We start from the raw sequence: 15,460 nt of genomic DNA, 5'->3' as shown, positions 1-15,460 counted from the left end.
TTAATCCCTGTTATGGTAAGACCATTATGCAGACTGTCACTTATGTTGAAGGAGGTGTGATAAGAAGATCCAAGGCAGGGCTAGTCCAGAAGAAGACACTCTGCCCACTAGTCTTGCCTAATTTCATATGTGATGCTGTAGATGTAAAGTTTTGTGTACTAAGATTGCAGCTCTAGTATGGAATGTGAAATACTTTATTGGAATAAAGAAATCTGTACCTGTACTTACAGTAGCTCGGAACAGTCAAGAGATTTGACAGATTTTCCTTTAAAGTATTTGCAAAGTACTGTATCTGTGCACTTTTAGGGCCAGACTCATTAACACTTACATTTCAGATGCCAATCTTTGATAAATGGGCAAGAGTAATATGCAACAAATTCATTGAGACATACACCATTTAATGAATTGGATGGGCCTCCCCAAAATTTTTCCACAATTTCGTGTTGCACACAAATCTTGCAATATTTGATGGACTGTTATGCCAGTACCGTGCCAAAAACGCCTTCATTAATCTAGCCCATAGTCTTTTTGAATGTCTAGAATATTTTGGGGGACTTCTATATCTAATCTATAAAGCTGTGTGTGTTGTGTTGTGTTTGTGTGTGTGTGTGTGTGTGTGTGTGTGTGTGTGTGTGTGTGTCCGCTAAAGGAATCCGCACCATCGCATTTACAATCACGAAATTTTGCACAGACTCCTCATGTGACCCAGGGAAAGTCATAGACTATGTTGTGACAGAAAAATGTTACCCCGTGCTTTACAGTTAGTCTCTAAAATTCTGCCGCCATTAAACTGAATGGAGGTGGGAGCTATAGGTTATTAATAGCAACTGTCAGTGGTTGCTATAGAACCAAAATAAACTGTTAGTATAAGAAGCTTATGTGTGAGGTAATATGATGTCGGTGGAGAGATGGCTAGAGAGACAGAAAAAGACATTCAGACAGACAGATGGGGAAAGAGAGACAGACAGACAGGCAGACAGCCCGGGCAAAGAGACAGCCCGGGCAAAGAGACACAGAGACAGCGACACACAGACAGAGACAGCGACACACAGACAGAGAGACAGTTACTATGCCACGCAACGCCCGGGTACTACAGCTAGTTACCATATATACTCGAGTATAAGCTGACCCTAGTATAATATAATATATAATAATATTTATTCATTTATATAGCGCTATTAATGCCACAGCACTTTAAATACATTGGCAATACTGTCCCCATTGGGGCTTACAATCTAAAGTCCCTATCAGTATGTTTTTGAAGTGTGGGAGGAAACCAGAAAACCTGGAGGAAACTTGCGCAAACACTGGGAGAACATACAAACTCCTTGCAGATGTTGTCCCTGGTGGGAATTGAACCCAGAACCCCAGTGCTGCAAGACTGGTTACACTTAGCCACTGTGCCGAGTATAAGCCAAGGCCCCTAATTATACCACAAGACTGGGAAATCTTATTGACTCAAGTATAAGCCGAGGGTGGGAAATGCAGCAGCTACTGGTAAATTTAAAAAATAAAAATATATACCAGTAATTTGCCCATTCTTTAGTAATGTCCTCATTCTGGTCCACTTCTTGTCCTCCATTATGCCGTTGTTCACACACACAATTATTCTTACCTGTCTTCCGTTCCCGCAGTGTCCCCTGCTGCTTTTTGCAGACCGCAGGCACAAAGACCCCCCTGTGATCTCGTCCAGTGCATGGAGCGGCTGCAGGCTGCCTTCATGGCTTTACTGCAGTTGAATGCTTTGCGGCGCGATAAAGCATTCAAGTGCAGTAAAACCATGACTGCAGCGGCCGCGGCTCCATGCACTGGACACAATCATCGAGGGTTGTTTCTTGCAGTCCGCAGGCACATAAACCCCTCTGTAATCTCGTCCGGTGCATGGGGCCACCGCTGCAGGCTGCCGTCATCGCTTTACTGCAGTTGAATGCTTTGCGGCGCTGTAAAGCATTCAACTGTAATCAAAACCTTAGTGTGTTGCCAATCAAAAATTGTATATCACAAAGTCAAGCTACTGAGGCAAGAAAACCTATAAAGAAAAGTAGCCAAAGACAGATATCCATTAAAATATTACTTTATTAAATAAATTGAAACAATAAAAATATGAATAGTGCAAGGAAATCAATAAAGAAGTAGAAAGTAGAAAAAGCACCACAAGGCTCAGCAGGGTCAATATAAGCAGGACAAGTACATTTTTTTTTTTTTATTGTAAATAAATATTCACATAAGGGTGTAAAAATCTATAAACTGCTATAGTAAACTGCTATAGTAAAAAAATGGCCACAACAGGAAAACAGTTGTCACAAATACCATTATAGGAATAAATACCTGTCGCCATTACCACTGCTGAGCCACACCAACACGTGTTTCAGCCGTAGCCTTAGTCAGGGAGGTGTGGTGCTTTTTCTACTTCTTTATTGATTTCCTTGCACTATTCATATTTTTATTGTTTCAATTTATTTAATAAAGTAATATTTTATTGGATATCTGTCTTTGGCTACTTTTCTTTATAGGTTTTCAGCATTCAACTGCAGTAAAGTGCTGACAGCAGCGTAGGGTCCGTGCACTGGCTGTTATCATCGAGGGCTGCTTCTTACAGTCTGCAGGCACACAGACCCCTTGATCTCGTCCGGTGCACAGAGCTGCTGCTGCTGTCAGCGCTTTACTGCAGTTAAATGCTTTTCGCCGTAAATCAAGTAAAGATATGACCGCAGCGGCGGACACCGCAGGAACGGAGTACAGGTGAGAATAATTTTTATATGGGAACCTCACTCGAGTATAAGCCGAGGGGGCGTTTTCAGCATTAAAAAATGGGCTGAAAAACTCAGCTTATACTCGAGTTTATACGGTATATTATTGAAGAAGTTTATTTATCTACATTTATTTGTTTTTTTTTTTTTAATTCACTTTTCTCATCCATGCAATTGTTTTTACAGATCCATATTTAGTAACCTTGTTTTCCCTCACTCAGAATGAAGTTGGATCTCGGTGAAGTGAAAAAAGCTCAAGTACTTGACAAGGTTGGAATCATCATCAATTAATAGGTCCAAACTGAGTGTGGTCTTTGGGAATTTAATTATTTCTGTTTTCTCAGTGGTATCAACTTAATAATACCAAAAGTGGGAAGATCCATCTCAGACTGGAGTGGCTTACTCTTATGCCTAATGCTTCCAACCTTGAGCAGGTAAAGAACCTTTCTGATAATTTGGGGTGTGTTCATTACCTGACAATTATAACTGGATGTGATGAGCATACTGTACATTTATACAGAAGATATGTATCTAGTGTCTGCTGCTCGATGGATCAACAATCTTCTATTTTTTCTGCCTCTACACTGTTGGTAATGTTAGGAAATAACAGTTTGATATAATCAGCGTGAAAGATATTTGAGGCAGTGAATTTTGCTGATCTGTGTAAAAAAAACAAAACTTATCTGTGAGATCCTGTCCTCTATGGAAAGTTACTGAAATTTCTACTATTGTTTTAAAGCGGTTGACCGGTCTAAAATAAGTTTGCTGTCACTTTGTTGTTGTCTATTTGCCAGTTTCTGAGCTGGGAATGGCTATCACATGACCACAATTGTGCGCTATGGATCTTCCTGGCCAGAACGCGACTAGTAGGCACGGCCTCACACTATACAAATGTACTGAGCAAGGCTGCGCCCACTAGACGGCAGCACCTACTAGTTAGACGCGCCCACTCCATACACTTGTATTGTGTGAGGCCGCGCCCACTAGTCTGGTTCTGGCCGGGAACATGCATATTACACAATTGCGTTCCTGACTCAAACAGGCGAATCCCCGCAGTGCACAGTTTGTGCGCTGGGAGTATTCATAAGTCTGCAGTGACATAGTGACATACAGTGACTGCAAAGTATTTGTGAGATTTATAAAACTGGTATGGACAGTGTGCCTTTTTGCTTTTCTATTCGCTCCTACTTGAGCTGACCATATGCTTTACATAGCTGCTTTGCCAACTTTGCTTTTATGTAAATGGACACTTTTACTAATGACGTACTTTCCCGGTGTGTGCAGTATTGCCATCATGTCGCAGTCTGCTGCATCTTACACTTTGCCTTTCGAGCCTTTATAGAAACCTATGACCACATCCAATGTTGGGTGACCTTGCCTTTCTTCACATCTGTGTTTACTTCCCTCCCCAGGTAATGAAAATGAACAGAGAGATAACCTCAAAAGCAAATGAAGAACCTTCTGCTGCCATTCTCATAGTATACTTGGACCGAGCAGATGATCTCCCTGTAAGTACATGTGGAAGCAAACGCCAATTGTCTGCACTGCTACAGTTTTAAAATAAGAGGAGACAGACGAAATAGTGTTGTGCAATAAGATTTGCGCTGCCCTCGTCCATCATCCAGTCCTCCATATCAGCTGGACCAGGGCAGTCTTCACTTCAACTGTCGGCATCTTGGGGGCAGAGATGAAGACTGTCCTGATCTGGCTACCACGGAGGGCTGGATGGCCTACAAGGGAAGCACACGTGGTTTTGATCAACTCTAACACAAAGTATAAAAAACATTAATTATCTGATCAAGGAATATATAACAGGTATTTTGTCATCTGTATTCCTTGTGATGTAAAGCTCCTTGTGTCCCTTATAGAGAATTTTTACTTGTTTTTAATTTTGATAGAAGAAATAATTTTGACAGTTTTTTTCAATTTTATTGAACCATTTCCCACATTGTTAGTTTCTAAGGGGTACTTTACACGCTGCGACATCGCTAGCAATTGCTAGCGATGTCTCATGCGATAGCACCCGCCCCCGTCGTAACAATATGTGGTGATCGCTGCCGTAGCGAACATTATAGCTACGGCAGCGTCACACGCACATACCTGTTCAGTGACATCGCTGTGACTGCCAAACAATCCCTCCCTCAAGGGGGAGGTGCGTTCAGTGTCAACACGACGTTACCGCGACGTCACTAAGCGGCCGGCCAATAGAAGCGGGGGGGGCGGAGATGAGCGGCACTTAACAGCCCGCCCACCTCCTTCCTTCCGCATTGCCGGTGGACGCAGGTAAGGAGATGTTCGTTGCTCCCGCAGTGTCACACATAGCAATGTGTGGTGCCGCAGGAACGACGAACAACATCGTACCGGTGGCTGCAGTGATATTAAGGAAATGAACGACGTGTCAACGATCACCATTTTGGAACGATTTTGTGATCGTTGATCGTCGTTCATTAGTGTTACACGCTGCGATGTCGCTACCGGCGTCGGATGTGCGTCACTAACGACGTGACCCCGACGATATATCGGTAGCGATGTCGCAGCGTGTAATGTACCCCTAAGAATGAAGATAAACTGATCTCATGGGAAACAATCTGTTTTGAAAACCTGCTTTCTTTCATTAAATGACCAACTAACTGGTTCTGGCTCCGCTATGGTAAACAAAGGTGGTCTTCTCGGTCAGTTTATTGTGCTCTTTTATCTTAAAACATCACATTTTATAAGGGCATCCCGGGCACTCCTAACCTGAATTACTCTGACACCCAAATACATGACTAAAATGCTCTGTACATTGTGGGTAATGTTACACATATAGGAGTTACAATAAGTTCCACATCTACTAGTAAATTCTGAATATGATGGTGTATATGGGTATACGGGCATTTATTAAACTAAAATTATCAGGGTGAAATGACAGTAAACCCATTTCTATAAACCACCCAGAATATTCACACTATGTGGATAATCGTGCAGCGCTTGTTGTGTGTTCTTGTAACATAGGATTGGGCACGATACAATTGTACGGCTTTGTTTTTCTTCCCTTTATGTTGCCATGGCTGCTCATATTTCTGCTCACGTGAGTTTGCATTGCTTCACGGCTGCCACAAGGTTCTATTTCGAGCCTGTGAGAGCGACATCTACAGACAAAGAGCCACTTGTGTCAGACACGATAATTTGTGTTCTCGCCTTTTACTTGTCAAGCAAGTCGGAGCTGAGAAAACAGTAAAACCAGATGTTAGCTGTGTGCAGGTGTAATCAATGTATATTAGACTATGTTCACATCTGAACAGAGCTTTGTGCTGAAGGAATATGTCGGGGTATAAGTCTGATGTGGTACTCTGGTATAAGGCTGTGATGTATGCCATGGTATAGTACATGCCATGGTAAAGTTACATTTGGTGAGTTGCTATTCTCCAATGTGAAAACAAAAAGACCTAGTACATTAAACGCATGCGTAATACACGGTGGGATCTTAGCCTAAAACTATACACATTAGATAGCTGTTGGCTGAAACACCGTTCAGCCGACGTCCATCCCATCTCTCCCAAGTCCCCATACACAGGAATCCTTGGCCCTGTGGATCGCTCCTGTGTTCTTTTATGTGAGAGCCACTGTTACACTCCTGACCGTGACTATAACCAGAATAACCAGATTGGCAGTCAGAAAGTCAACATGGTGGACCCTTCTGAGCAGTCAGGGATCATTTCTCGGTGGAGAGTCTTGATGCCCTCATACACATTTGATTTTGTAGATCCCACTGATATCAGTGGGTTTGCCAAACTTTACTCAAATGTGTTTGGGGCCCTAAATATGTCTCCATCATTGCCATTCTCAAAGTTATTATAAATATTTGGCAATCTGGTATTGGGGCTATCCTTGTAAGCAGGATAGTAGTTTTACCAACATAATACTTTGCGTGTATATTCCCCTTACACAGCGCCAAGTAAGAAGTAATATAAGGCTTGGTTCACACTGTGCATGGATTACCGTATATACTCAAGTATAAGCTGAGTTTTTCAGCCTATTTTTTTTTATGATGAAAACGCTCCCCTTGGCTTATACTCTAGTGAGGTTCCCACAAAAAAAATATTCTCACCTGTTCTCCATTGCTCCGGTGTCCTCTTACCTGCTTCTTGTGGTTTGCAGGCACCTAGATCCCTGCATGATCGCGTCTGGTGCATAGGACCGACGCTGCTGTCTACAGTCATTGCTTTACTGCAGTTGAATGATTTTCAGCGCCAAACTGGGGCACATTACTACAAGAGGGGGCACATTACTACAGGGGGACCAGGATGGGCACATTACTACAAGGGGACCAGGATGGGCATTACTGCAAGATATTTCAGTCTGGGGCACGTTACTACAAGGGGGGACCAGGATGGGGCACATTACTACATGGCACAAGAATGAGCACATTACTACAAGGGGGAACAAGGATGGGGCACAAGATGAGCATATTAATACCGGGCACAAGGATGAGGACATTACTGCAAGGGGGGACAAGGATGGGGCTACAGGGCACAAGGATGGGCACATTACTGCAAGGGGGGGGGGGGAAAGAATGGGGCACATTACTACAAGGGGCGGACAAGGATGGGGCACATTACTAGAGGGCACAAGGATGGGGCAATTTACTAGAGGGCACAAGGATGGACACATTAATATAGGGCACATGGATGGGCGCATCACTATAAGGGGCGGACAAGGATTGGCTACATTATTAGAGGGCACAAGGATGGACATATTACTACAGGGCACACAGATGGGCACATTACATTTTGTCGTTTTTATTTTTGAAATTTTCCAGTAGCTGCTGAATTTCAATAAGTATTCCCAGTTTTTTGTCGTAAAATTAGGGGCCTCGGCTTATACTCTGATCGGTTTATACTCTACTATATATGGTATGTTTGTCGAGACTGAATGTAAATGCATACAACCATATGAACATGATGTAAACCTAGTCAAGCGAGTCCTGTTGCTAAACCCTATTTTTTTATCCTATGTCTCCTATGAAATCATTATTTAATGGTTTCTGACATGAGATCTTATATTTATCATTCCTGATATCATTTTGTAATTAGCAGCATCCTGATATCATTCTAGTGCATAAAACATGCAATTTTGTTTCCTGAGAATACCCTGTGGTAAAGATGAAACCTCATTGTAATATTAGTAAATATGTCTTGTTACTTCATATTTCTAAGTAAGTCATTGATGTGGGGTTTCTTTTTATATTTTCATCTGAATATATTTGGTTGTGTCATGGCTTATGTAATTCTTGTAACGTTATTTTGAAAAATCATGAGATTTTTTTTGGGGGGGGGAAATACTAGTAGTCCAATTATTATTACAATCCTTAGCAGACATTTTTATAATAAAGAGGTTTTTGGGGCTCTAGACAAATTTCTAAAGCCAGTCCTTATGCAAATTGTGCTATAGTAGCTGTGTGCAAGGTGAAAACTGTCATGATTCCACAGTATTCCCATTGGTAGTAAAGGGTCACATGATGACAAGTATATGAATTGCATAGTTGCGGTAACTAGATTTTAATCTGCTTTTCTCAATGCTCCATTGAAAGAAGTCAATGAAAATCTAATCAGCACATGAACACGACTACACAAATTGTATACTTGTGGTCACTGCTTGGTCAAGCTGGGAACATGTGAATCGTTTCAGTGTGTTTATTGCACACAGTCATGATTCGGCAATGTACAATAACATAGAATGACTGCAGATATTTGTCTATAGTCAGGAAAACCCCTTCAAATTGTCATAATTTGATATTTGTTTTTGTTCATAGCTAAAGAAGTCAATAAAACAGCCCAATCCTATGGTTCAGATATCGATACAAGACGTTACACATGAAAGCAAGGTAAGGTACAGTGGTCAGTAAAAGCATTGTCACAATGGAGAACTATGTTATGTAAGTACAGTAGAGGTATATCACAAGAGTATATGGATCTAAACTTACATCCAGCAAAAGGAACTCGCCGGCCATGCTATATTCAGACTGCTGGCACTGCTGCGTTCACACCATCACAAGGCATACACTCAAATTTGTGCCACAAATGGTTTTCCCACATACGCTATTCAATGGCTGTGGTCGGCGCCAGATTAGACTCTATTCTCAATAGTGGTTTGCGTTTTTTTTTCTTAATATTGCTTTTTCTAGATTTGGTATTTTTTACACTAAATGGCATAGTCTGCGATGTTGTTTGTTCCATGAAAACCGACTCCTTTATAAATCAGTGGTATTATTTGGGAACTGATCTGACATTCTAGTGTTTTCTCTGTGTAGACAGTAAGTTATGACTGCAATGGCTGTAACAGAAGGCAGTGACCCCTGATACAGTGAAGTAATGCACTCTGGTGTTTGATTTTGCAGACTGTGTTCAACACAAACAGCCCTGTATGGGAAGAGCCGTTCCGATTCTTTCTACGTAACCCTAGCCTTCATGACCTTGACATCCAGGTGAGCGCAGATCTTTTCTAGTGATACCACTGTAGTCAGCTGGTCGCAGTCTCAGATTGAACGTGACCTGTTTGGTTTTTTTTTTACCAGGTAAAAGATGATGATCGCCAGCAGACTTTGGGCACTTTGTCGGTTCCCTTGGGGAGGATCCTTTCTGCTGATCAATTGACCTTAGACCAGTGGTTTCAGCTCGAGAACTCTGGCCAAAGAAGCAGAATCTATCTGAAGCTCGTTATGAGGGTAATACTGATATTTGCTCAGTCTATAGACCCTACAGCCATGTGCTTAGAGATTCATTAATAGAATTTTGAAGAATTTTGGATCATCCCATTATGTAATATTAATGAGAGCAGCCAGACTCCCCTTATTAGTAAAAGGAATACTACTGTATATGTAATAAGGACTGGCCTGTGTGGTGCTGGTCACCTTCGCCAATCTTACACTAAAATACTAGGAAATTGCATAAATAACAAAATTATATTTAATTCTTTTTATCACCCCTATGTTCTGCCTGCAGACATACCCGATCATGAGGTTTATCATGGGTCACTACAAGCTTGTAACAGGAGCTGCCGTGATACTGTTATGTGTTAAGGAACTTGTTGAATCCTAGCATTATATAAATATAAAAAATATATTATTAAAGATATCTATCATTATGGTATGCACATAAAAATATGTTCTTAAAGGAAATCCTCATCATTGGGGTTGTAAAACATGTAACATGAGTTCCTTAGTGAGCTCCAGAAGGCCTTTTTGGGAGCCTTATTCTGGCTGTCATAGACTTTTATATTGAGCTATGGCTTCCGGATCATCAGAAATATTGGAGCGATCCATCAGGTCACAAACTGCTGGAGATCGAGCGAAGCAGCGCCATTAACAGATGGAGACAGCGGTTGGGAAGTATGAAACTAAGTATAGGGAACTTAGATTAATGTCACCACACCAGCACTGCAATAAGTGTGGTGCTTTTAATGTTACCGTCTATGCCCAGATTTAGATAATTTAACAACAAATAAACACAAAAACTTAACGTTTGTTTTTTCTTCCATGCAGATTCTGTATTTGGACCCAACTATATGTGCAGTCACGGGATCTGAAACCTCCGACATAGAGGAGGCAACTTGTGGCTCCAGTGTGGATAGGCCCCCAAGGCCGAATAAAACCAGCCCTCCTGAGAACTTCGGCACTGAGGTTAGATCTGGTTTTATATTTCAATGTTACAATATTTTAGTATTCTTGTCACAGCTATGTTGCATCTATTGTCTCCCATTTGAGTATTTATTGAAGCGCAGTTAGTGGAAACTTGACAATTATTGATGAGTTTACTATGAATAAGAGCTGATCATAGAGAGCCCAGCAATGAGACCACCCATTATCTGTTTCTTTCCATAACCTTCATAACATTAATATATTATTTTCTGCTACAAGTTCAGCAGCAGTTTGTCCCCATGATTGACGATCATACGATGCTAACTATGAGACATTCTAGTTACTGCACTGACAGAGAATAACCATCATTGTGTGACACACAATAAAGTTGGCATTGTTACCTGAAGAAGACAGGCCAGAGTAAACATCCTGGTTAACATCCGAGCTCTATTGTTCATAATTACTGCAGTACAGAATTCAAATGCAAAAGGCCAAACCTGAGAACACAATGTAGGTGTATAGACCTTCCAAAATACACCATATACTGCATATTGGGAGAGAACTTTAATAAAATTTATAATGAAATAGTACAAGGTACCATAACTATTCAAGTATAAGCCGACCCGAATATAAGCCAGCGCGCACCTACTTTTACCACAAAAACTGGGAACACTTATTGACTCGAGTATAAGCCTAGGGTGAGAAATGCAGCAGCTCCTGGTAAATTTCAAAAATAAAAATAGATGCCAATAAAATATTATGTGCCCCATCCTTGTGCCCTGTAGTTATGTGCCCCATCCTTGTGCCCTGTAGTTATGTGCCCCATCCTTGTGCCCTGTAGTTATGTGCCCCATCCTTGTGCCCTGTAGTTATGTGCCCCATCCTTGTGCCCTGCAGTTATGTGCCCATCCTTCAGTAATGTCCTCACACTGCTACCCTTCTTGCCTATTATGCTATTTTTCACATACACACAAAAGGTTTTTCTCACCTGTCCTCCATTGCTTCGGTGTCCTCTTACCTGCTGTTTGCGGACCACAGGCGTGTCCTCAATGATCTCTGCTGCTGCCGTCAGAGCTTTATGTACTTCAGCTGAATGATTTGTGGCACCACAGTTAAAAAAAAAATACACATTTGGTATCGCCATTCAGAAATGCCTAACCTATCAAAATATAAAATCAATTAACCTGATTTAATACAGTGCATAGCGGCAGAAAATGTACAGTTTTTGGTTGTAATAAATTTTGCGCAAAATGCAATAACAGGCACTCAAAACGTAGCATCTGCACAAAAATGGTACCGTTAAAAACGTCAGCTCGACGCAAAAAATAAGCACTCACTGAGCCATAGATCCCGAAAAATGAGAACGCTATGGGTCGCGTAAAATTGCGCAAAAAGTGCACCACTTTTTTTTTTTTTTTTTTACCCCTTTGGATAAAAGTAAACCTATACATGTTTGGTATCTACAAAGCGACATCACACCAACACATCAGTTTTACCATATAGTGAACATGTTGAATAAAATGCCCCAAAAACAATTGTGCAATCACCCTTTTTTTTCCAATTTTTCCACAATTGGAATTTTTTTGCCGTTTTCCAGTATACTTTGTGGTATAACTCATGATTTCATTTAAAAGCACAACTCGTCCTGCAAAAAAGCAAGCTCCCATATGGCAAGATTGACGGAAAAATAAAAAAAAGTTACGGCTTTCGGAAGAAGGGGAGCAAAAAGGGAAAACGCCTGGGAGGGAAGGGGTTAACCCCTTCAGCCCCCAGCCTGTTTTCACCTTAAAGACCCGGCCATTTTTTGCAATTTTGACCAGTGTCACTTTGACAGGTTATAACTCTGGAACACTTCAACGGATCCTGGCGATTCTGAGACTGTTTTTTCGTGACATATTGTACTTCATGTCAGTGGTAAATTTAGGCAGATATGTTTTGCGTTTATTTGTGAAAATTTCGGAAATTTGGCGAAAATTTTGAAAATTTTGCAATTTTCAAAATTTGAAATTTTATGCCCATAAATCTGAGAGATATGTCACACAAAAAAGTTACTAAATAACAACATTTCCCACATGTCTACTTTACACCAGCGCAATTTTTGAAAAAAAAAAAAATTCCGTTAGGAAGTTAGAAGGTTTCAAAGTTCATCACCAATTTCTCATTTTTCCAACAAAATTTACAAAAAAAAATTTTTTTAGGTACCACATCACATTTGGAGTGATTTGAGAAACCTAGGCGACAGAAAATACCCAAAAGTGACCCAATTCTAAAATCTGCACCCCTCACTCTGCTCAAAACCACATCCAAGAAGTTTATTAACCCTTTAGGAGCTTCACAGCAACCAAAGCAATGTAGACGAAAAAATGAAAATTTTACTTTTTTAACACAAAAATGTTACTTTAGCCATAAAAATTAGTATTTTCACAAGGGTATCAGGAAAAATGCATCATAAAATGTATCGTGCATTTTCTCCTGAGTACGCAGATACCCCATATGTGGTGGAAATCAAATGTTTGGGCACACAGCAGGACTCGGAAGGCAAGGAGCGCCATTTGAATTTTTGAGTGCAAAATTAGCTGCACTCATTAGCGGACGCCATGTCGGGTTTGAAGACTCCCCGAGGTGCCTAAACAATGGAGCTCCCCCATAAGTGACCCCATTTTGGAAACTAGAGCCCTCAAATATTTTTTCTAGATGTTTGATGTGCACTTTGAACCCCTGGTGGCTTCACAGAAATTTATAACGTTGAGCCGTGAAAAGAAAAAAATTTTTTTTTACCACAAAACTGTTGCTTCAACCAGGTAGCTTTTTTTATCACAAGGGTATCAGGAAAAAATGCACCATAAAATGTATTGTGCATTTTCTCCTGAGTACGCAGATACCCCATATGTGGTGGAAATCAAATGTTTGGGCGCACGGCAGGACTCGGAAGGCAAGGAGCGCCATTTCACAGCAAAATTGGTTGGAATTATTAGCGGACGCTATGTTGCGTTTGGAGACCCCCTGAAGTGCCTAAACAATGGAGCTCCCCCACAATTGACCCCATTTTGGAAACTAGACCCCTCATGGAATTTATCTAGCTGTTTAGGGAGCACTTTGAACCCCTGGAGGCTTCACAAACGTTTGTAATGTTGAGCCGTGAAAATATTTTATTTTTTTTACCACAAAATTGTTTTTTCAAACAGGTAGCTTTTTTTCCACAAGGGTATCAGGAAAAAATGCACCATAAAATGTATTGTGCAATTTCTCCTGAGTACGACGATACCTCATATGTGGTGGAAATCAATTGTTTGGGCGTACGGCGGGGCTCAGAAGAGAAGGAGCGCCATTTCACAGTAAAATTGATTGGAATTATTAGCAGACGCCATGTTTCATTTGGAGACCCCCTGAGGTGCCTAAACAATGGAGCTCCCCCACATGTGATCCCATTTTGGAAACTAGACCCCCCCCCCCATACAAAAAAAATTAGTTTGGCGAAATAAAAAATACAGACATCAGTAGAAAAAAAAAAAAAAATGAGCGCCTGCCAAGACCAGTGCCAAACGTGAGAGCAATGCACGAGTCTCGCATCGCATCATCCACTTCAGTCTGGAAGCGAGCAACTGCGCTGGATAATGCGATGCGAGAGGGCGGGGCGGCAGATGAGAAAGGGCGCAGCGGATGGAAGATGGGAAAGGGCGCAGCGGATGGAGGAGCGGCAGAGGATGGGAAAGGGCGCAGCGGATGGATGATGGGAAATGGCGCAGCGGATGGAGGAGCGGCAGAGGATGGGGGGGGGTGAGATGGGGATACCTACCTTACAGGATGGATCTAGGCAGCAGGATCACAGCAGACAGAAGAGGCAGCAGATGAAGGAGGCAACAGATCGAGGAGGGTGAGAGGGGGCAGTAGATGGAAAATGGGAGAGAGCAGGCAGCAGATCGGGGAGGGGGGCAGAGTCTGATGGGAGAGAGAGATGGCACATGTAGGGGAAGGGAGGGGGGCTTGCAGCACATGTAGGGGGAGGGAGGGGGGCTTGCAGCACATGTAGGGGGAGGGAGGGGGGCTTGCAGCACATGTAGGGGGAGGGAGGGGGGCTTGCAGCACATGTAGGGGGAGGGAGGGGGGCTTGCAGCACATGTAGGGGGAGGGAGGGGGGCTTGCAGCACATGTAGGGGGAGGGAGGGGGGCTTGCAGCACATGTAGGGGGAGGGTGGCTGGCTTGCAGCACATGTAGGGGGAGGGTGGCTGGCTTGCAGCACATGTGCTGCAAGCCAGCCACCCTCCCCCCACATGTGCTGCAAGCCAGCCACCCTCCCCCCACATGTGCTGCAAGCCAGCCAGCCACCCTCCCCCCACATGTGCTGCAAGCCAGCCAGCCACCCTCCCCCCACATGTGCTGCAAGCCAGCCAGCCACCCTCCCCCCACATGTGCTGCAAGCCAGCCACCCTCCCCCCACATGTGCTGCAAGCCAGCCACCCTCCCCCCACATGTGCTGCAAGCCAGCCACCCTCCCCCCACGTGGGGGGAGGGTGGCTTGCAGCACATGGAGGGATAGGTGGTGTGGCGATGGAGAAGGGGCAGCCGATGAAGGAGGCGGCGGCCGCCGCCGATCGGGGGCAGCAGCGGCTGAAAAAGGTGGGTGTGACGGCGGCGGGGACAGTGGCGAGCATGGCGGCGGGGACGGCGGTGGATCGGGAGCGGCGGCGGGGACGGCGGTGGATCAGGAGCATGGCGGCGGGGACGGCGGTGGATCGGGAGCGGCGGCGGAGACAGCGGTGCAGCGGGAGCATGGCGGCGGGGACGGCGGTGGATCGGGAGCGGCGGCGGAGACAGCGGTGCAGCGGGAGCATGGCGGCGGGGACGGCGGTGGATCGGGAGCGGCGGCGGAGACAGCGGTGCAGCGGGAGCATGGCGGCGGGGACGGCGGTGGATCGGGAGCGGCGGCGGAGACAGCGGTGCAGCGGGAGCATGGCGGCGGGGACGGCGGTGGATCAGGAGCGGCGGCGGAGACAGCGGTGCAGCGGGAGCATGGCGGCGGGGACGGCGGTGCAGCGGGAGCATGGCGGCGGGGACGGCGGTGCAGCGGGAGCATGGCGGCGGGGACGGCGG

General features: G+C 43.8%; 1 protein-coding gene across 1 annotated transcript in view; it reads left to right on the top strand.

Moving 5' to 3' along the window:
• The window catches only part of ESYT1 (extended synaptotagmin 1), a 180,734-nt gene that overhangs the window by 102,445 nt on the left and 62,829 nt on the right, over positions 1–15,460 (top strand). The window contains exons 11-17 of the mRNA XM_075336983.1: positions 2,972–3,020; positions 3,095–3,184; positions 4,163–4,258; positions 8,545–8,616; positions 9,130–9,216; positions 9,307–9,456; positions 10,273–10,410. Of these exons, the coding sequence (XP_075193098.1) occupies positions 2,972–3,020; positions 3,095–3,184; positions 4,163–4,258; positions 8,545–8,616; positions 9,130–9,216; positions 9,307–9,456; positions 10,273–10,410 (682 nt within the window). The remainder of the gene's footprint in view (positions 1–2,971; positions 3,021–3,094; positions 3,185–4,162; positions 4,259–8,544; positions 8,617–9,129; positions 9,217–9,306; positions 9,457–10,272; positions 10,411–15,460) is intronic.

Source organism: Anomaloglossus baeobatrachus, chromosome 2 (genome assembly GCF_048569485.1).
Source record: "Anomaloglossus baeobatrachus isolate aAnoBae1 chromosome 2, aAnoBae1.hap1, whole genome shotgun sequence".
NCBI lineage: Eukaryota > Metazoa > Chordata > Amphibia > Anura > Aromobatidae > Anomaloglossus > Anomaloglossus baeobatrachus.
This window is presented reverse-complemented; position numbering and strand designations above follow the sequence as displayed.